Source organism: Lutra lutra, chromosome 15, assembly GCF_902655055.1.
Source record: "Lutra lutra chromosome 15, mLutLut1.2, whole genome shotgun sequence".
NCBI lineage: Eukaryota > Metazoa > Chordata > Mammalia > Carnivora > Mustelidae > Lutra > Lutra lutra.
This window is the reverse complement of record NC_062292.1, coordinates 44,327,485-44,348,531: the sequence shown is the minus strand read 5'-3', so window position 1 is coordinate 44,348,531 and position 21,047 is coordinate 44,327,485. Positions and strand designations below refer to the sequence as shown.

Below are 21,047 nucleotides of genomic sequence, written 5' to 3'. Positions count from 1 at the left end.
AAAGCTAGGTGTCCTTAAGAATACACAAGCTTTCCTTTGTGATTTATCTGTTAAAGTGGGGGGGGTGTTGGATTTGGAATTCACAAACCAGATCCACACTGGTCCAGGCCCTCAAGAGGCCACAAGTCCTTTACTTTATGTCACAAAGTCTCAGACTCCCCATCTGTGAAAGTGCAGACCAACACCCGCCCGGGTCACCTTTCCCAGGGTTGTTTCAAAGATTGTGAGAAAATGGGTGTGTGAGGGTTTGGGTTAGCTGGATGAGTTTTGCAAACGCAAAGTAGTGTGGGACTCTGCTGCCCCGCTGGAGTGGGTGGGGGCACAAGGAGCCTTGCCTCACTGCTTTGGCAAAAGGCTCAGTAAAGCGGGCACCTGGGTGGCTCAGTCAGTTAAGCGGCTGCCTTTGGCTCCGGTCATGATCCCAGAGTCCTGGGATCGAACCCTGCTGCAGGTTCCCTGCTTAGGGGGGAGCCTGCTTCTCCTCCCTCTGCCTAACTGTGTTCTCTTTCCATCTCTCCAATGAATAAATAAAATCTGAAAAAAAAAAAAAAGGCTTGGGGTGCCTGGGTGGCTCAGTGGGTTAAGGCCTCTGCCTTCAGCTCAGGTCATGGTCCCACGGTCCTGGGATCGAGCCCCGCATCGGGCTCTCTGCTCGGCGGGGAGCCTGCTTCCTCCTCTCTGTCTGCCTGCCTCTCTGCCTACTTGTGATCTCTGTCTGTCAAATAAATAAATAAAATCTTTAAAAAAATAAATAAATAAAAATTTTAAAAATAAAATACTGAGGAGAAAAGCAGCATTTAAAAAAAAAAGCTCAGTAAGCAAGGGAGGCCTCTGGGTGCACAGTGGATTAAGCATCAACCCTTGATTTCAGCTCAGGTCATGATCTTGGCTTTGGTCATGATCTTAGGGTTGTGATCTGGAGCCCCAAGTCAGGCTCCATGCTCAGTGGGGAGCCTGCTGGAGCTTCTCTTTCCCTCCCCCTGCTCACGCTCTCTCCCTACCCCTCTCTAAAGTAAATAAATGTTTTTATTTTTATTTAAAAAAAAAAAAAAAGCTCGGTGGGTAAAAGAGACTGAAGACCCATCCCCACAAGCCCCTTTGAGGAAGGCCTAGGGCTTTCAGTCTTCCTGATCAGCCTGTGCTGGTTTTGTGAAGACAGCTCAAGTGGGGGGTTGAAAGTCTATCCCCTAGTCCCCCCTGGGGAGATTGTGATCCCCAGGACAGAAGAGAAATATTTGGTGTTTCTTGTAAAACTTCATTAATTCAGCCCACATTCTTTTGGAATTTATGAGTTCTTACTGAATAGAGAAAACAGAACACAACCTTCCTCTGAAGGTTCTAGAGGTGCTTACTGTGTAAGTACAGAGAATTCAAACTAAAAGAAACAGGGGAATTTCTAAGCCAAGAACTCAAGATATTAAGATAGGCCTACTGTGAGTCGTGACGTCTGTTTCTCACAGTTAGTCATTCCTGAGCAAGGGGCAAAATGTCTGTGTTTGTTCTCTGTCTGCCTTCTTCTGCAAGTTGTTGACGATAGTTGGTAACAATGGTGTTAATAGCGATTTACCAGGCCCTTGCTCTGTGTCGGAAAATGGAACAGAGCCTTTTACAAACAATATCTCATTTAATCTTCACGAAAATCTGCATGGAATGGAATACTATGGATACTTCTATCAGAAATAAAAAGGAATAAGCTATTGGCAAACATACAACAACCTGGCGAATTTCCACAGAATTATGCCAGGAGGGGGGTGGGTAGTCAATCCCAAAATGTTGCCTACTGTATCATCTTATTTATGTAACATTCTTGAAATGACAAAATTATAGAAATGGAAAACAGATGAATAGTTGCCAGGGCCTGGAGAGCAAAGGGTGGGAGGGAAGTAGGTGCGGGTATGAAGGGGGAACAGAAAGAATCCTAGTGATGTGAAGGAAGTACCTTCCCTGATTAATTGCCATAGCCTGGTTGTAATATTATTGTACTATAAGTTTTGCAAGATGTTACCATTGAGGGAAACTAGGTAAAGGGTGTTATTTCCCACTACTGCTGGTAAATGTACAATTTATCTCCAAATAAAAAGATAAAATAATAGAAGGAAATTGGGTCTCAGAGTAGTTAAATAATTTCAGAGCCAGAATTCAAACCCACCTCTGTCAGACTCCCAATCCTGAGTGTTTCAAGACTGTATTCAAGGGAACCAGGAAGAAGGAGGACCCCACAGGTTTTGCAGTCAGACCAGGGGGCCCAAGGTTTTCTTGGGCACCTTTGTTAGAAAGGGATTGCTATCCTCAAAAGGCTATGAGAATGTGGCTTGATAAAACTATTTGGCAAGCCCCATGGATTGGTGCTGAGTGGCAACATTGCATAACCAGGCCTCCCCTTCTCAAGGAATGTGCAGAAGGCACGGCCGTGGGGGAGCGCCGCCTCCCCGCCCGACCGTTCCTCAATCTACTTCGGTGTCTCTGGTTACGTGTCTACATGTGTGTGCTTTGTCAGTTTCCGGACGGGAGAGGCTGGGGCGATGTGTAAGTCACACAGAGGCGTGCGGGGTCAGTGGCCCCGCTCTGTCTGGGTGCACCTGTGTCAGGTCTGCACGTGTCACACCCACGGACCTTGTTTCTATGAGGTTAAACCACTTGATCCTGCCTCCCCCAACGCAAAGCTGACTACTGAGCCAGCCTGTCACGAACCGGGTCTGGGCGCTGTAGATAAACTGGGTAATTGGTCTCTCCGCCTCCTCATCCAAAACAAACACAAACCGCCCCCGCCCCCCACACACACACCACCATCAAGCTGGAGGGAGTCTGGTCCCTGGAATCTGGGTTCCCGGCTCCAGTGCCCCGCCCCTCTGACCCGGTAGACAAGGTGAGCGGCTCCCGCGGGGCCCCTTCCCTCCCCCGCGGGCTGGTGCTGCCAGCGCTTATGTAAAGAGGTCACGGCCTGCTCCGCCGCGGGGCGCACGCGGCCTCCTGCACAGGTGTGGCGGCTGCGGGTGGGGAGGTGCGCGGAGCAGCGGGGCCGGCCTCCTCCCCGCGGGCGGCTCCGCTTCTCCTTCGCGCTGCTCGTCCCTTCTCCTCGCCTGCATGTGTGACGGCGGCGTGCGCGCTGGGGAAGGACACCGCGCCCTCTCCCCGGCTCCCCGCGGCCCCGGGGCGGAGGGGCTCCCGGATCCCCGTTTCCCCGTTTCCCCGCTCCCTGCTGATGCGCGGTCTGCGCCTCGCCGCCGCGCTCCTCGGGCCTGGCTGTGTAAGTGGCGCGGGGGCGTGGGCGGGAGGGCGCGGGCAGGGGGGCGGGGGCAGGGAGGCGGCGGCGCCCGGAGGTGTTAACTCCTCGCTCCGCGGGCAGGCAGCCGGGCGCCGCGAGCCCCCGAAAGCACCCAGCCCGGCGCGCGCCCCGCGAGCGTCCGAGCAGCCCGTCCGGAGGGGCGGGGGACAGGGCGCTGCGGGGCGCGATGCCCGCCGCGGGGTGGCGCCCTCGGCCGCCGCGTCCTCCCTTTAAAGTTGGCAAGGACCTAGGAGCCGGGAGCCCGCCCGGCGGGCGGCGCGAGGAGGCGAGGGCGCGGGGCCCCGACCGCCCTTGATTCGCCCCATCCCTCCCGCAGGGCCAGGCGCGGACGCCGCCGGACCGCGCAGTCTGGAGGGAAAGTGAAGCGCTGGCCGGCGTCGGGGCCCTTGCCCGGGGTCGGGCGGGAGCCGGCGGACGGGAGCCAGATGGAGGCGGCGAGAAGGGGCGCGGAGTAACGGGCGGCCCCCCGGGCTCGCACCTCCCGCGGCGCCCTGGCTCTGCGCGGGCACAGGGGTGCGGCGGGCGGGGCCCCCGGGGCTGCGATGGAGGTGCCTAACGTCAAGGACTTCCAGTGGAAGCGCCTGGCGCCGCTGCCCAGCCGCCGGGTTTACTGCTCCCTGCTGGAGAGCGGGGGGCAGGTCTATGCCATCGGGGGATGTGACGACAACGGCATCCCCATGGACTGCTTTGAGGTCTACTCCCCCGAGGCCGACCAGTGGACCGCCCTGCCCCCCCTGCCCACAGCCCGGGCCGGGGTGGCCGCCATCGCCCTGGGGAAGCGGATCATGGTGATCGGGGGTGTGGGCACCAGTCAGCTGCCCCTGAAGGTCGTGGAGATGTACAACATCGATGAGGGCAAATGGAAGAAGAGGAGCGTGCTGCGAGAGGCCGCCATGGGCATTTCTGTCACGGCCAAAGGCGAGTGGGGCCAGGGCGGCGGAGGGCAGAGAGGAGGGAGTGGGGGACCACCGGGAGAGGGATAGAAACCAACACTGAGTTGGGGGCCGCTCTCACAGTCCTGATCCTATCTGATCCCTATAATAGACCTGAAACTGAAGACCCACTGGCCTTATTTTACAGATGGGAAAACAGGCTCAGCAGGTGAAGTATCTAGTAATTCCACCAGGCCCCTCCCAGAGAGCTGGGCGGGCCTGGCCAGAGGGGAGAGCTGAAGGGTTAGTGCTGTGTCCCTGCAAACGTCTTCATTCTGCAGAAGGACAGAGCCTCCCACCCACAACACCTCATCCCCTGCCCGCTGCCTTTTAGGGGCCAACACCTCAGACACATATCTGGGGTCCTAGGAACCTTCCCTGTCTCCTTGTACCATTCCCCAGGCCCCACTAATGGGGCTTTGAGGCCTGACTCCAGGGCCTTCCCCACTACCCTCAATCTCCCCCTCTGCCTCCTAATCTCAGAGAGGCTAATGAATGGGGACTAGAAAGTTCCTGAGGGTCATGCTCCTGCAGCATCCCGCCCAGGTTCACAGGTCTCGGGGCGAGCACGTGCTGATCAGGAGGTTACGTGATCTTCGTTTCACTTTCTCAAAACCCCTTGTTTCTTTCTTGTTGGGTTTAGCACAGCCCAGAGCACAGAGGGGCCTCCAAATTCTCTTTTGCTGAAACATGAAGGGTTTTTTTTGCTGTTGTTGCTGCTGTTGTTTTTTTTTTTAAAGGTTTATTTATTTGACAGGGAGAGAGAGGGCACAAGTGGGAAGAGCCACAGAGGGAGAAGCAGGCTCCCCTCGGAGCAGAGCGCCTGAGGAAGGGCTGGATCCCAGGACTCAATCCCAGGACCCTGAGCCAAAGGCATATGCTTAACCAACTGAGCCACTCAGGTGCCCCAGTGCAAAGGGTTTTATAGGAAATGGTCCAACAGAAATTAGAAGGCCCCCAGTGCTGCTCAGATAGCCTTGGTGGGATGCAATCCTCCCTCCCCCTCGGGCAAAACCATCCCATTGACCCGTTGGGTCTACTGTAGATCAGGAATCAGTATTTCTTGAACACCTGCTCTGTCCCTTGCATAGTTCTAGGTCCCAGGGATGAAGGAGAGAGACCGAAGTCCTGGCCCCTACTTTCAGAAGTCTGGGTCTGACCAGTGAAGGTGACCAGTGAGAAACTCTAACCCAGAATCCCTCAGGGCAGTGGCCTTTGGGGCCTCCAGGAACCCTGGGTAGGAAGGACAGGAGACCTGGAGGCCTGTTGTGGGGGGAAAGAGAGGGAAAGGGTTTTCCTTGCCGCCCCCCGCCCCCAACCCCCCACCGGCCTCAAGAAGTGCTGCTGGGAGATTAAGAACTAACATTTATTGAGTCATTACCGTAGGTGCTTTATGTGTTTTAATGTGATCTTCACAGCCTGGGTGATGAGGTAAGCGCTATGATTACCCTCATTCTGGAGGGAAGCCACGTGGGGCCTGAAGAGGTTAAATACCTTGCCCAAGGTCACAGGGCTAATGAGTGATGATGGAGTCTCTGCTCTTCACTGTGGCAATGACTGGGTTCAGCAGTGGGTCTGATAAGATTTCCTATGCCTGTGTGGCCAGCACTGAAGCAAATGCTGGGGCCATGGATGAACAAATTCTCTAACAATCTAGTGGAAGAAACAGACGATGATTATTTCAGTAATAAACAGCGAGTAGGGCAAAGCCAATGCCTTGGGAGGCACTGGTCTGGTGCTCTCAGCCCAGCTCTGCCATTGGGGGTCACCTAAGTGCCCGTGAAGGGTTGAGTAGGAGCTGGCCCAGGAGTGGTGGTGGGGCACGGACTGAGGGTTCTCTGCTGGAGGTGTGTTTTCGGGGAACACAGGGATGGGTGAGGCAGAGCTCGTGTAAGGGAAACCCTCCCAATATTAGCAGGCCCAATCTCCTGACCTGAGGCTACGGTTAGGATTTTTTTCCTTTTTCAATAAAACTGGAGGTAGTACTCAATAGAAGGAAATAGTACTCATCCCTGTAATTCCCTTGAAGAATAAAAGCCTCTTAGGGCCAGAAGCTGGGAAGACTGGCTACTGGGAGACAGAATCTCAGGCACGGGTGGGTCCCCGGGAAGGCGAGTGGCTTGTGGGGTCAGGGAGCAGGAGAATCTGTGTCTCTGGTAGGCCTCAGGAGGCCCTGGAGGGAAGCCCCGGGAAACAGGGACGCCTTGCTTATCCTCTCTGCTGTGGTGTGTCAGGGAGGTGCCTGCCTACCTGCCTACCTGGGACCAAGAGCAACAGAAAATGGGAGCGAACTCGCTTCTGCTCTGAGAGTACCCAGCTTACCACCCTGGCAGGGTTCCTTGAAGGGGCTAGTCTTCTGTCCTCCAAAGCCTCCCCCTCATTCAGCCCTAACCCTGTCTCACCTAGTGCAGGATGCCTTCTGGAGCCCACAAGCCACCCAGTGTACGAAGGAGGAAGGCACTCCTGGGGGAGGAGGGGGCAGACAGAGAAAATCAGCAGCAGGCCAATGTCCCACAAGGCCAGCGACAGCAGAGCTGACCTCATTTCCAAAGGCTCCTGATGGGTCTGGAGCATTCCAGTCTGGGAATGCCTAAGCAACAGTCCACTATTAGAAGGCATTAAGAGGAATACCTCTCCTCTTTGGCATTCCCTCTGGCTGCCTAGGAGGGAGGAACATGGAGAGGACAAGATCTGCGAAGGGTTGTCCAGACCCCCCTCCATCACAGTCTACCCCGTGCAAGATTCAGCCAAGGGCCAGACACCAAGGACGACTAAGACACGCAAGCGTGATGCGGTTTCAGGAAGACGCAGGCTCAACCCGGCAGGGACTTGTCCTGGTTTCATCAGCCCCACTCAGGGACGTTGCAGTGGTTGGGAACCTGACCTGACCTTAGTGCTGGTCTTCAAGGGGTTAATGGAGCCAGGTCTGATAATAGGTGATTACTGATGGGCCTGTCTCGTCGTGCAGATAAGCTGAGCCAGGGGTATGTGTGTGGCCTTTCTCCTTAGACTACCGAGTGTACGCGGCCGGCGGGATGGGCCTGGACCTCCGTCCACACAATCACCTCCAACACTATGACATGCTCAAGGACATGTGGGTGTCACTAGCACCCATGCCCACCCCGAGATATGCTGCCACCTCCTTCCTCCGAGGCTCCAAGATCTATGTGCTAGGTAAGGACATGTTATCTGTCCCACATCTATCTCTTCTTCTCTCCTGGGGTCCATTCCCACAGGAAGCACTGACACACAGTGCGCTCCCTATACGGCTCGGTAACAGTCAAAAGGGGAAACCAGCCCTTGCCCTCAGGTACTTACTGTGCCCCCCCCCACTTCCACTCCTCCAACCCCTTTCTGGCCCCAGGGGGACGACAGTCCAAGTATGCAGTCAATGCCTTTGAGGTCTTTGACATTGAGACTCGCTCCTGGACCAAGTTCCCCAACATTCCCAGCAAGCGGGCCTTCTCCAGCTTTGTGACCCTGGATGACCGCCTCTACAGCCTGGGGGGCCTGAGGCAGGGTCGGCTCTACCGGCAGCCCAAGTTCCTCCGGACCATGGACGTGTTCGACATGGAACAAGGTGAGCAGGGCACCAGCCGCTGGCGGCCCACCACCCCTCTGGTTGACTCCCTGCGCCTTGCCCCCATCCCATGCACCCACCCAGGGTCGCTGACCTAACAAGGGGAACCTTTCAGAGATCTGGACAGCCCCATCATTCCAGGCTACTGTTGGGATCGCTTCCTCCATCTGGACAGGGTTCCTCTTGGCTGGCTGGTTATTGTCTCCAAGACTTTCCCATCTATTTTCTCTTCTTACGACATCCAGGCAGGGCCAGGGGAGGGAGGGCTTCTCCTGCTTTTTACCAGGGTAGACCCAGAAGGATCCCGACCTTCACGCTCGCTGCCTCTAGTTAGCCTTCTCTCCAGCTCGGAGCCCACGAGAACAGAGACAGAACGTGGTGGTTCCTTGCAGGGGATTATGGTTCCTTGGACTGGAGCAAGTCTGGGTGGGAGAGGCGGGAGGCCTCAGAGCCCATCATTTCAAACAGCAGGAGGTGTAGTTTCTGCCCTGAGCACAAAGGGTGGCTGGAGTGGACTTCGGCCTCGGGCGTGAGCTCTGGGGACAAGGTGCGTATTTGGTGGGGGAGGTCAGCATCTAATTCTCTCTCAATTTATCTGCCACGATCCACGGCCCGTAGGGGGCTGGCTGAAGATGGAACGCTCATTCTTCCTCAAGAAGCGGCGGGCAGACTTTGTGGCCGGCTCTCTGAGCGGACGGGTCATAGTGGCCGGAGGACTCGGTAAGGATGGCGCTTTCAGGCTGTTACTGCGGGTCGGGTGCTCGGTGGACCCTTGGCGCTCTGCGTGAGCAGGAGAAGGTTCTGGCTGCTTCCTGTACACTACCTGCCTACCACTATAACCCAAATAATTCACAACATGCCCTCCCACATATCCACAATCGGGTCCCCATGTGCTCTTTCCATCCTCTCACACAGGGGGAACTGAGGCCAAGACAGCCTGCGGAACAGGCTGCCGACCTTGGAAAGCGGGCTTGCTGAGCACAGCTCTCTGGGGCCCTATCCAGGAACACCTGGGGACAAACGCGTAGCAGGGATTAGCCTGGTCCTCTTTCTCTGGCTCGCTCTCCTCCCTGGATATCCAGCTCCATCGTGGACGAGGAGAGCAAACCTGATTAGACAGATTTTTGTAATGGGTTCAGGATTTGTTGGGTTACTCCCTCGCAGAGACTAGAGGTATTTTGAAGGCAGGACCCCAGCCTCAAGAGGGCAGAGAAACTCTAGGCGCCCCGAGGTTACGCAGTGTGGACAGACTCCCACTTCGCCCGAGCATGAAAGGAGCTCAATGCGAGCCAGACCTCGGGGACAGCTGTTTAGTACAAGGCAAAAGAAAGGCAGCAGCAGTGTCTAGAGACTTGTGGTCAAAGCCGTGGGTGGAGATGAAAAGAGGGAGAGAAGGCAGGCAGGGCCAGGAGGCTGTCGGCCAAGAGCCAAGGCCCAGGGTCAGGAGGGAGCCGTTCTGCAGCCCAGCGACTGAGGTCCATTGGCTTCTGCTTGTGGGTTCCAGAGGGGGCCAGGGAGGTGGCGGTGCTGTGGGGCAGGGATCGGTGGCCGGTCTCCTTTGTGAGGTCCACTTCCCTTGGCGCTTTCAGGGAATCAGCCCACGGTCCTGGAGACGGCAGAGGCATTCCACCCGGGGAAGAACAAGTGGGAGGCTCTCCCCACCATGCCCACGCCCCGCTGCGCCTGCTCCAGCATTGTCATCAAGAACTGCCTCCTGGCCGTGGGGGGCGTCAGCCAGGGTCTGAGCGACGCCGTGGAAGCCCTGTGCGTCTCCGACTCCTAGCTGCCCCGGGGCCTGGTGCCTCCGCCCCGGACCAGACCACTCCACTCTTGACAACAGACATGGTCTCATCAGAGCAGTTTGGGTGACTTCCCAGGGTGCCAGCTCCTGTCCGCAACTAGGGGGGTCAGGCCCTAGGGGCTCTGGGGGACCTCCCTCCACCTCCAAACTGTACCTATCCCAGGAAACCATAAGAAGACACGCTGACTCCTCGAGCCTGCAGCTGGAGCCCAGCCCAGCTCTGAGGAGGCTCCTCCCCTCCTGCTCAGACAGAGAAAGGCCCAGGAGTACCTGCCACCTCCCCTTCCTGTGAATTCCGCCTCCCCCAGTGGCCAGGGCAGGAGGTGGGTGGGGCAGAAGACCACGGCTATCACTGTCCTCTCCCCAGCTCTGTGCTAGTTTGAGGGTCTCTTGGGATGGAAAATGGCGAGGGGTTGCAAGGAGTCCCAAACCCGTCTTCTCTCCCATGATTCGTATCCCTACCCCGTTTGGCGGTCAGCAGTGGGCCTGCCCTCGCCCTCATCTGCTCAGCGAGTTGGCTTTGGAGCAGGGGCCGCTGAGCTGGAAGGGAAGTCAGGTTCAAATGGACCAGTCCAGGTCAGCAGCCTCAGCCAGGAAGGTCCAGGTCTCTCGGGTCCTTGATGGGAACGCAATGATGAGGAAGGAGCAGACACCCAGCCCAGGCTCTGCTTCCCGCTCCGCTCCTCACTCACTTCCTCCTTCCACCACCCCTCCCTGGCCCTTTTGTCCCCAACGTTCCTGGAGCGTTTCTGTACAAAACCTTCTCGTGTACACTGTGGCATCAAAATCCACGAAGTCTGGATTGACTACACCCGGGTTAACAGCAGCAGCACAATGATTAAAATCTATATTCCTATCCTCTCAGGCAGGTGGTGCCGGGGTTGGGTGGATGGGTATCTTGATGGGTAGAGGGGACCCCCAAAATCCGTCCCTGTGACGGTCTCAGACTAAATAGGATCCCAGGTGGCCAGCTGTCCTTGGCTGTTCCCACGGAGCAGGTTCTATCCCCAAACCTCGACCGGCTGTGTCACCTCGCTCCCAGTACGGCTGTAGGCAAGACTCCAGTTAGGAGGCAGGAAGGGCTAAGCTCGTCAGCTGATGTCTTCATGGTGGCCTCGGTTCACTCAGCTGAAGTTCACTGCCATCTTACCCAAGCGGAAAGGGGATTGCTCATGGACTTAAAGACTTGAAGCTTTTAGAGCACCTCTTTCTTCTTCTTCTTCTTCTTTTCTTTTTTTAAGATTTATCTATTTATTTGAGAGAGAGTGAGTGAGCACACAGATGGAGAGGGAGAAGCAGAGTCCCTGCTGATCAGGGAGCCCAACGTGGGGCTTGATCCCAGGACCCTGGAATCATGACCCGAGCTGAAGACAGACTCTTAACTGAGTGCCCCTCCGCCCCCTTTTAAAGATTTTATTTATTTATTTGTCAGAGAGAGAGAGAAAGGAGAGAGCACAAGCTGGGGGAGAGGCAGAGGGAGAAGCAGACACCCCGCTGAGCAAGAGCCGATGCAGGACTTGATCCTAGGACCCTGGAATCATGACCTGAGCCGAAGGCTAAACTGACTGAGCCCTCCAGGCAGCCTCTTCTTCTTCTTCTTCTTTTTTTTTTTTTAAGATTTTATTTATTTGTTTTCGAGCAACAACAAGCAGTGGGGAGGGGAAGAGCGAGAAGCAGGCTCCCCCCACCCCTGAGCAAAGAGCCCCATGCAGGGCTCCATCCCAGGACCCCGGGATCCTGTCCTGAGCCGAAGGCAGACACTTAACCAACTGAGCCAGTTATTTTTTAAAAGCTGTACCGGCACCAGGGATACAAAGAAAACCTGCCTCGGGAGGGGTTACCGGGGAGTCAGACGGCACTTACTGTGGTAATTCATTCCCGAGAGGCAGGAACAGAGGAGGAACACCTGTCAGAGCCTCCTGGAGGATCCGCTCCGGGGATCTGGACAAATCTGGGGCTTTTCTCCTTTCATGCAGCCTCAGAAGCGTGCTGCCCCCTGCTGGCCCCGCCTGGTCTTCCCACGCAGGCCAGAGGCTGCTGATGGCCACCGGTGCCCCCTGGCGAGCAGACTGTGGGGGAGATTTTCCTATTGCTTCTGGGCACCCCTATTTTGGGTCTGTTTGTTGCTGAAGTAACTGTTAGAAGAAGGTGCTAGAAGAGCTTCAGACCCCGTGAGGGATGGAGCAGCATGTTTGGGAAGCCACTGCCAAGTCCAGCCCTGGTCTGCCCGCCCCTACCCCCCACCTTCCACTGTCCCCTTTCACCCTCCCTGAGAAAGGCATTTACAAGCAGGGGTCCCTCCACCCTTTCCAAGAGAGGCCAAAGCTGTGTGTGTGTGTGTGTGTGTGTGTGTGTGTGTGTGTGTGTTGGAGGAGGGGGCTTTCCAAGCATACAGAACGATACCGGATCCAAGGATGGGACCGAGGCGTTTTTAAATGGAATTTCAGGGGCACAGTGAGCCTGAAAAAGGGTCTCCCTATTATGAGAATGGAGGACTGGCCACCACAGCCCATGAGGGCCACTAAGAGCCGGACCTGGCATCTGCTGAGGACTTACCTCTTGGAGGTCCCTCCTGGGAAAGACTTTGGGGGTGCCTTGCTGAGCTAGGGAAGCAGGGAGTGTCAGTGGTGAACCACGTGGTCTGTACCTCGAGGTACCATGAAAGCCGCTCGGGATCTGGGGAAAGATGGCCCGGCTCCAGGCCCCGTTCCACCCCTTCACCTCCCCCCCCATAGGCTTTCGTGTCACCATCCCTCTCTGGAAAGGTCCCTCCCCTCCTCTTTCTCCTCTTCATCTCCCAATCTGACAAGGTGGTGAAGCCCTCACTTCAATCCTTAGATCAACTCGACGAGGTAAGGAGTGTCCCATTTCGCAGATGAGAAAGCTAAAGGCTCCAAGGGATTACGTAACTTTTCCAAGGTCCCCAGCTAGTAAATGACTGAGCCATGTCTGAGATTTCAACCGTTCTGAACGAAACACTCCATTGCCTCAAATGACATAGCATACGGAGGCAACAAGGACATCAGCTGGGGTGTACTATGTAAGGGGTTTGAAATGTCAAGCCCAGAAAGATGAGGCCCCTCACATCCTGGTATCCCTGTGAGCTTGGGCAAGCCTGGGATCGGTCTGTTTTACAGATGGGGAAATAGTGACTTCCTCATCCGGAAATGGGGGAGCCCAGTCTTTCTAGCTTGCCCTCATGTACTCAGTAGCTGGTTCATGCCCGGAACCCAGCCAGTGCCTGAGAAGTGTGTCTTGAGTGAGTTTAGGTGATGGTTCCTTGAGGGGAAGAACTGGGAAAAATTCCCAGGCCCAGTTCCTCATTAGCCAGATTGGACTCTCCTGAGACAATTTCTTTTCTTCATGTAAAACACCCTCCGAAGAAGTATTTGGCAGATGACTCAGAGGGTCAGTGGGATAAGGGACTGGAGGCCGGAAGTATCTGAAGACTGGCCACCTGAGGGGACTGCTAGAGTTGGTGAATTTTCTAGGTGGTTCAGAGAGAAGTCTGTCTTCCCCCAGCCTCCCTCCACCCTCCGCATTGCTGGAGCGAGGACCTCCAGACTTGCGACTAGTGGTCTGGCCTATCTGGGCTGGAGCTGGGCCTTCCAGGCTCCTCCTCTGGTCAGCCTTGCAAGGGAGGGTGTGGCTGTGCGCTTGAGGCGATGGACTCCTAAGCTCCCACTCACTGTCCCCCGAAGGGGGCCTGCCCTGCCCTCCTTATCTGGAGGATGAGAAGGGGACATTGGGGACACTCTCCCTCCCACTCAACAGAAAGTGAGGCTTGGTCCTAATCTGTTTAGCAACTCACATCCTTAAAAGCAAACATTCGTAAGGGTATAGTAAGGGACAAATCCCTTTCCCAGGCTCCCCTATCTGGATTCAGTGTCCCCATCTTTGGGGACCCTTCTGGATGGGTCTCTGTTCACCTCAGACCCCTCCGCTTCGGAAATCTTTCTCTGTCTCTGAATCCAGCTGTCCTTGCCGAGCTTAGCATCCCCAGGAGCACCCTCTACCCTTCAGGCAATTCCCAGCCTCAGTCTGGGCCTCTGAGTCCCTTGGCACAGCTCCTACCTCCCCGCCTCTCCTCCTCCTCTCCTTGCCTCTGCCCAGGGTCCCTGCCCCTCATGTACCTGGTGAACACAGCCACTGCCCCCACACGTGCCCCACCCCCCCACACAAAACTTTGTAGGTTGTCCTCAGGACCATACAATGCCATTCACCCTCAGGCGCTCAGAGCATCACAGAGAGCCGGGCTTGCTGTGTCCAGATGCGTAACAAATAACTGGCGAAATAAATGTGTAACAAACAGCTGAATTGAATGAAGCCAGAAACCAAAGAGCCGAGAGACAGCACCAGCGTGGAGAGTAATCTTCACAATGTCCCAGCTTCCTTGGAGCCCGTCTATAGCCCGTGACTGGCACAAAGAATCAGATTCAGGAAATCAGAGGTATTCCAAGTCCCCTCGCTTAGGGATCGGGTCCTCTCTCCCTTTGCAGCAGGCTCGGACGGGAGGACTAGCTCAGGACTGGGCTTTTCGTAAGCTCTGGGGGACAGCCAGCCTATTAATCCCGGCTTGTGCTAACAGCCCCCAGCACCAGACTGTGCTCGTGTCATTCAGGGCCAAGAGAAATGCTGGCTCTGGCCTTCCCTTACCAAGGGTCAGGAGCTGGGGACAGGCTCAAGAATGTGCTTTGTTTGGGGTTTGCATTCCTGGAGCGGCTTGGGAGGCCAAGGGCTCAGGTTGCCAGTGGGAGCCAGACACGGGGCAGGGAGGTGGCACCAGGCAGACCTTCCCACCCCCTCCTTCCTCCCGGGCACACCTCCTATGCCCCGCCCTGCCTGGCCCTCTCCGGACTCTCCGACCCACTCCCATGTGCAGAGGGGGGCGGCTGTGGAGGCAGGGCCAGGAGGAAGCGCACACTTGGCCCCTTCAAGGGAGAGCATTTAGGTGGAGGATGGAGTCCTGAGCATGAGCCACCACCACCATTAAACCCCGCAGCTGGGAGCCTTTCACAGTTTACAAAGACCTTCCACGTTCAGGGTCTCTTAACCAATTACGAACTGAGTGCAGGGAAACTGAGTCGCCTGCTCCAGGTCATGTGGCTAACCGGGGGTAGAGCCAGGTGTGGAACCCCATCCTCTGGCTGCCTTTCTGGGGCTCATGTTCCCCTTGCCTCATGGACATCAGCAGCCTCTGTACCCCAGGATCCAACCTAAAACCCTGACTTCACAGGGTCAGGGAAGGATGGATAAAATACTGGGTGTGAAGCACTGACCCTGTAAAGATGAGAACTTACTTTTATTTATTTATTTATTTATTTATTTATTTATTTATTATTTGACAGAGTGAGCACAAGCAGGGGGAGCAGCGAGCAGTGGGAGAGGGAGAAGCAGACTCCCCACTAAGCAAAGAGCCAGATGCGGGGCTCCATCCCAGGACCCTGATTCATGACCTGAGCCGAAGGCTGATGCTTCACTACTGAGCCACCGGGGCATCTCTTATTTTTATATCTTCTGTCCCATCTCAGTCCATCAGGCTCTCCGATGACTAAGGCAACAGCACAGCAGAATTAGTGGAAAGTACCTAGTGACTGGGTGCTTGCCCAATGCATGAATCCCATTAATACTTTTACCCCAGTCCTAAGCATAGGTGCCCCCCCTCCTGCCTGCAAACCCCACGGTTATGGGTGTTATACAGGCTCCGAGACTGAGAAAAGGACATAGGAATGAGGGGCAGCAAAAGAGAAAGATCTTTTCGTTTTGCCATCAACAACAGGATAGGAAGACCCTTTCCAAAACCCTGCCTAAAACCCCTGCAATGAGTCTACACAAACAGCCACCCACTCTACCCCCTAACTCCCAGAATATCCTTGTTCAGGCCACAGAATCAGCACTGAGAGTAATCCCCAGGCTCTTCCTCTTCTCCCCCGCCACTGCCACCGAGGCAGGCTCCTCTCTCCCTTCCCCGAGCACACAGCTCTCGCCTTGGGCAGTTTCAGTGCTTATCTTACCAGTCCTGCGACCCAGATCAGATCAGCTGTAGCTCAGGGAGTCTGATAAGCCCCTTGTTGTCACAGCCTGCACTCGCACAGGGATCTCTGCCAGAACTGGGGGGAGGAGACTTGAGAGCACCGGAGCTCAGCGAAACCCCAAGCAGACATAGGAAATCATCAATCTGGCCCCTTCACATGGTTTCGGCCCACAGAAAGCCCACAAGGCCATCAGGAGGCACATTTCAGGTTGAGGAAACTATGACATAGAGGGCCACAGTCTATTTGAGACTCTGGGCAAATCAAGTATTCTCTCTGAGCTGAAGTAGGAGGGCTAAGAGATCTGTTTCTGAAGCCAGATGGCCTGAGCTCCGGGCTGGCTCCACTACTTGCCAGCTTTTCTTGAATTTCTCTGTGTCTCAGTTTCCTCCTCGGTGCAATGGGGGGAATCATACGCCAACACCCGCTTCCTAGAGCTGTGGCGAGGATGGAATTCATGTACACAGCGGCTAGCACGCAGCGTGTGAGCTGTGAAGCCAGCAACAACAATTCTCGCCCACAGAGTTGCCAACAGTCATAGTTAGGGGCGGGGGAGAGCAGAACCTGGAGCCTGGGTTGCAGATCCCGGAGCCAAAACATCATTCCAGTCTGGGGCTGGGAAAGGGAATGGAGCCCCTGATTGTAGAGATGGAATCACCTGCGAGGTGGGCAAAAGAAGGGGAGGGATGGAGATTTGTAATTTGTCCTTCCTTAGATATAGCCAAGGAGTCCCAGCAGAGCTGAAATGAAACACAGAGTTGGTTTATCCAAATCTCTTTTTAGAGATGAGGAAACATTCCCGAGAGAGAAAGCCGTTGGCCGTGACCCAAATGGGGGCGTTGGTGGTTAAAAGAGTTGCTGGAACCCAGGACCCCTGACTCTTCACCTCCCTGAGCTCTTCCCGTGGCTCCAGGCAGGAGACAGGCAAGCCGTCTCAGGGAGAAGATCTGGGGTCAAGTCCCTCCCAGGCCTCATCTGTGAATAAGACTCAATTTCCCATTGTAATTGATAGCCTGGGGGACCGCTTTCAGTGTTTGCTGCGCACGATTCCCCCAAATTCCTGGTAAGGTTTCCAAAATTTAGATTGTAAGGAGCTCATTAGTTCCAACTTGTATTTCCAGAGCCCATTTGGGCACCACAAAGCAATACCATCCTTAGGAGCTCAAGCTGCCGTGTTGGACCCACAGGGTTAGTCTCTCAGCTCTGTTACTCCCCATCAGGGCTGGGTGGCCTTGGGCAGGACACCATATCTAGGACAGAACCAGGGCTGGCTCAATAAATGTTAGATATTTTTCTACCTATTATTGTCATTGTTGAATGAATGAATGAATGAATGAATGGACAAATGGATGAATGGAGTGATTGGCTCATTGAAGGAATAATTACCTAAGAAGACCAAAGCTTGGGGTCAGAGCTTTGGGCGTCCTGTACAGTTTGCTAGGCTTAAGTTGGCCAGTAGAGAGCAGCATTGAGTCAGGCATCCTAATTTGCCAGCCACTTTAGAATTTATAATCCTCTCTTTGGACTCCCACCTCCTAATCTTGGAGAGCCACTTCTAACTCACGGGATCTTTTTTTTTTTTTTTTTAAGATTTTATTTATTTATTTGACAGACAGATATCACAAGTAGGCAGAGAGGCAGGCAGAGAGAGAGAGGCAGAAGCAGCCCCCCTCCCCCCCCATTGAGCAGAGAGCCCAGATCCCAGGACCCTGGGATCATGACCCAAGCAGAAGGCAGAGGCTTAACCCACTGAGCCACCCAGGCGCCCCGTAACTCACAGGATCTTATCCAGACCATTCCACCAGCTCCAGGCAGGGGAAGGGCAACACCTTCAAGGCCATACTGTCCACCATCTGGGGGAGCTGTAACCTGTCTCGGGGCTCCAGGGAAAGGGAATATCATGGTTAAGGTCTCAGGCTGGAAGGGTCCTCCGGCCTGCAGCAGGCTTTTTCCCAAAGAAAAGATGGGTTCAGGTATTAATATGGAAGTAAATCCCAAAAGAGGAGGTATTCTAGGGCTTGGGTACCCCCTAAAGTTCATCTGATGTAGAGTGCTTGGCTGGCCCTTCTCTACTCTGCTGCCGTCCCACCCCAGCCCCTCCACACACACTCAGTGTCACCTCTGCCCACCCACCTCCACTTCATCCCTGAGGGCCTTTCCCCACACTTCTCCCTTTAAGGTCCTCCATCAAATCCCTGAGCCGAGCAGGACCCATCCTTCCAGCCTCCATGGCATCCTGTACTTCTCTTGAGGTCCTTCCTACTTTCTGCCTTGGGTTATAGGATAAACTGTGCATTCATCTCATTTCCCTTACTAAACTGTATACTTCCTGACAGTAGAGAGCTAATTCTGGGTCACCCCTCAAGGCTCATTTTAAATGTATTTCTTTTTCAGAAGAAATGCTTTACCCCTCACCCCCAAAATATGGCTTTGGTGCTCCTCACCTGCCCTCCCGCCAGCACCCTTCACTTCACACCCCACAAAAGTCCTTACTCTAAGCCATATGAACATCTGTTTTTACTAGTCTCCAACCCACACAGACATGCATGCACACAGGTGGTGAGGTGTGTAGGGACTGGGACAGACACTTGTTTCTCACTGCTTGCCTGATGTGGCCCAAAGAATGGTTATCCCCGGAGCCCTTCACACAGCAATCAGTGATAGGACATGGGGGTGAGGGGGCCAGGCTTCCCCTTCCCAGGAGGGGACCCTGGGGCAGGCAGGATTACTATGGCCCAGCTCAGCCCAGCTTTCCAGCCACATCCAAGCACATGACCCAGGAATGTTCTGAAATCTGCTGCCGCTGAGGCCCCAGCTACAATCAGATGCCCTGTCAGGGAATTATCACTCTGTTGCGACAGACCAGGTTTCCCTGTAAGGAGTCTGAGAGTTGAGTTTCAGCAGTGAACCACATTTCCTAGTCACAGGCTGTTCTGGCTCTTTCTCAGTCTGCGTCTGCCTCCTCCGCTGTCTCTGTGGACAGACAACAACCTGGTCCACTCATCACTACCATCTTTAGTCCCTCAGGGGCCACCAGGGGGCCCCTGGCTGGAACAGGGCAGATTTCTTTTCTCTGGGCTCTTTGATCATGCATGACTTGCCCCCTAAATAAGGATTCACATTCCGGTCATTTAGTCTTCAAATTCCATCATACATATGTTCCTTTGGTTCATAAACATTGACCAAGCACCTTTTTTTGTGCCTAGCGGTGCATTAGTAGTATTGGGGGTATCTGGAAGAATTTGTAGGAGTCTAGATGAAGCCTGAAAGGGAGTCTTAGACTCATTTGGATCATTCTTCCATCTTATTTATGAGGAGGTGTTGATGCATCTGGCTAATTGTCTCCCACCCTTCAGGTCTCTGTTTAGTAGGCCCTGTCTGCTGGAAACTTCGCCTGACAACCTCATCCTGTCTGGGCCAAAGGCTCCCTCCTGTTATACACCCCAAGGGCATTCTGTTCTCCCATCCTGAGCACATCTTCCTCTGTCGAGGATTGGCTTGTTTATTTCTCATTAGACAGACTTCTCTGAGGGCAGGGACCATGACCTTCTCATCACCGTCATGAATATCCAGCATCTAGCAGGCACCAGTATTTATAGAATGAGTAAGTGATTGGTAAAAGGCCACAGAACTGCTTGGTGTCAGCGGGACTAGAACTCAGGGCCCTGTGCTTGCTCTAATACTACACCTGCTTCTTCTTAAGGACCCTAATCCACCGGGATGGGCCCAGCTAACTTCCATCCCAGGATGGAAGGGGATCTCAGGGGAGAAAGGAACAGCAGGTCAGGGGGACTGGTACCTGGGCCTCATTCTATTTGGGCAGACGACTCAGAACAAGAAGGGAGGCTGGTAGAGGAAGAATAACAAATTGGCTACCTCTCGTGGCCCCCCAGATTTGGGGAAGGGAAGTTGGTTTCCTCCTAAGCGGATCCTCTCCCGCTACAAAGGAAGCATTCTCCATCCCTAACTCACACTAGAAAGGATCAAAGGATCAGTGGAAGGAGGAAACCGGGCAGACACTAAATATAAAATCCAGTCACTGGGGATGTAGTCCTTCTTGCTCTTCAGCTTGTCCTGAATACGCAGCTGGAGACACAATCCTCCTGTGGGGGGTCCGAATCCCAGCTCTGCCATTTTCTCTGTATGGCTGTACAGCTTTTGGCAAAAGAAGACCCACTTCAAAACATTGGGTTAGCATAAAGACTCAAGGGAAATGTCTCTTTCTCCCTATTACACTTCACATTTAGAGGAAGGAGGAGAGCCTGTGGATATTCTCATTTCATTCTAAGTGACACTCAGAATGGGGATTCTAGGCCTAGTGTTCCAGGCCTTAAATACCAAGCTAAATCTCAAGATCTACCACCAGTCCTCCTGGCTGCAGAATCACAAGAGGAAAACTATGAGTGGGCATTTATATACAGATTTAGGGAACACAAGTTAAATGATAGGAGTGTAATGCATTTTTTAAAAAAGATTTTATTTACTTATTTATTTGACAGACAGAGATCACAAGTAGGCAGAGAGAGAGAGGAGGAAGCAGGCTCCCTGAGGAGTAGAGAGCCCGATGTGGGGCTCGATCCCAGGACTCTGGGACCATGACCTGAGCTGAAGGCAGAGGCTGTAACCCACTGAGCCACCCAGGCGCCCCTGCATTTTTTTTAAAGATTTTTATTTATTTATTTGACAGACAGAGATCACAAGTAGGCAGAGAGGCAGGCAGAGAGAGAGAGGAGGAAGCAGGCTCCACGCTTGAGCTGAGAGCCCGATGCGGGGCTCGATCCCAGGACCCTGAGATCATGACCTGAGCCGAAGGCAGAGGCTTTAACCCACTGAGCCACCCAGGTGCCCCATGTAATGCATTTTTTAATGAATGAATATTTCCCTTTGCCTTACTCCACCTCCTTCCAACACTTCATAAATACCATGTCATCTTGAAGGAGCCTCTCAATCCTAGAAGCCTTCTTTGATGAATAGGTAAGAACTTTCCAGAACCACATTTCTGGGATCCAGTTAGGGTTGATCTAACTGAAGACGAGTGAACTCAGAACCCAGGAACATCTCTCCACTAGCTGTCCCACTACTTTGGAGTCTGCCTCTATCCCACTCCATTCCCCCCTTCCTCCTTATGGACTGAAAGAAGTGGTCAAGTGACTTAGTAGATTTTGGCATGAGAGATGCAAATTAGGATGGAGAAATAATACTTCTAGTACTGTCAGTTGCCCCTCGGTAACAGATCACAGTACAGTAGAAGGACCACAGGTGTCTCTAACCAGGACAGAGTGCCACTCGGAGGCAAGAACAGCAGTTCCAGGGCCGCTCAAAAGTTCTAGACCCCAGTAGTACCCTCCAGCCAAGCAAACTCCGCTGGTGTCTCCTATTCCGCAAAGCCACTCCCTCTGGGGCCCAGCCGGGGGGG

At 54.3% G+C, this 21,047-nt stretch overlaps 1 protein-coding gene across 4 annotated transcripts; it reads left to right on the top strand.

Moving 5' to 3' along the window:
• The first annotated feature begins 2,788 nt into the window (after nt 1-2,788).
• On the top strand, nt 2,789-10,455 carry KLHDC8A (kelch domain containing 8A). Of its 4 annotated transcripts, none has more exons than XM_047705811.1 (6): nt 2,789-2,866; nt 3,603-4,204; nt 7,228-7,392; nt 7,583-7,798; nt 8,417-8,518; nt 9,388-10,455. In XM_047705811.1, the coding sequence occupies exons 2-6, from the start codon at nt 3,829-3,831 to the stop codon at nt 9,579-9,581; spliced, it is 1,053 nt and encodes a 350-aa protein (XP_047561767.1). In that variant the 5' UTR covers nt 2,789-2,866; nt 3,603-3,828; the 3' UTR covers nt 9,582-10,455. The 4 variants fall into 4 exon arrangements, 3 of the variants coding, with proteins under 3 accessions (XP_047561767.1, XP_047561766.1, XP_047561768.1); XR_007123197.1 differs by lacking the exons at nt 2,789-2,866; nt 9,388-10,455 and adding exons at nt 2,902-3,247; nt 7,974-8,176 and having other exon boundaries at nt 8,417-8,519; XM_047705810.1 differs by lacking the exon at nt 2,789-2,866 and adding an exon at nt 2,908-3,247.
• The last annotated feature ends 10,592 nt before the right edge of the window (nt 10,456-21,047 follow it).

Excerpts from the sequence above, each read along its gene's own strand:
- KLHDC8A (XM_047705811.1), top strand. The coding sequence starts at position 3,829 with ATGGAGGTGCCTAACGTCAAGGACTTCCAGTGGAAGCGCCTGGCGCCG. Across the intron at positions 4,205-7,227 it reads CATTTCTGTCACGGCCAAAG|ACTACCGAGTGTACGCGGCC; the intron begins GCGAGTGGGGCC and ends CTTTCTCCTTAG. Across the intron at positions 7,393-7,582 it reads CTCCAAGATCTATGTGCTAG|GGGGACGACAGTCCAAGTAT; the intron begins GTAAGGACATGT and ends TTCTGGCCCCAG.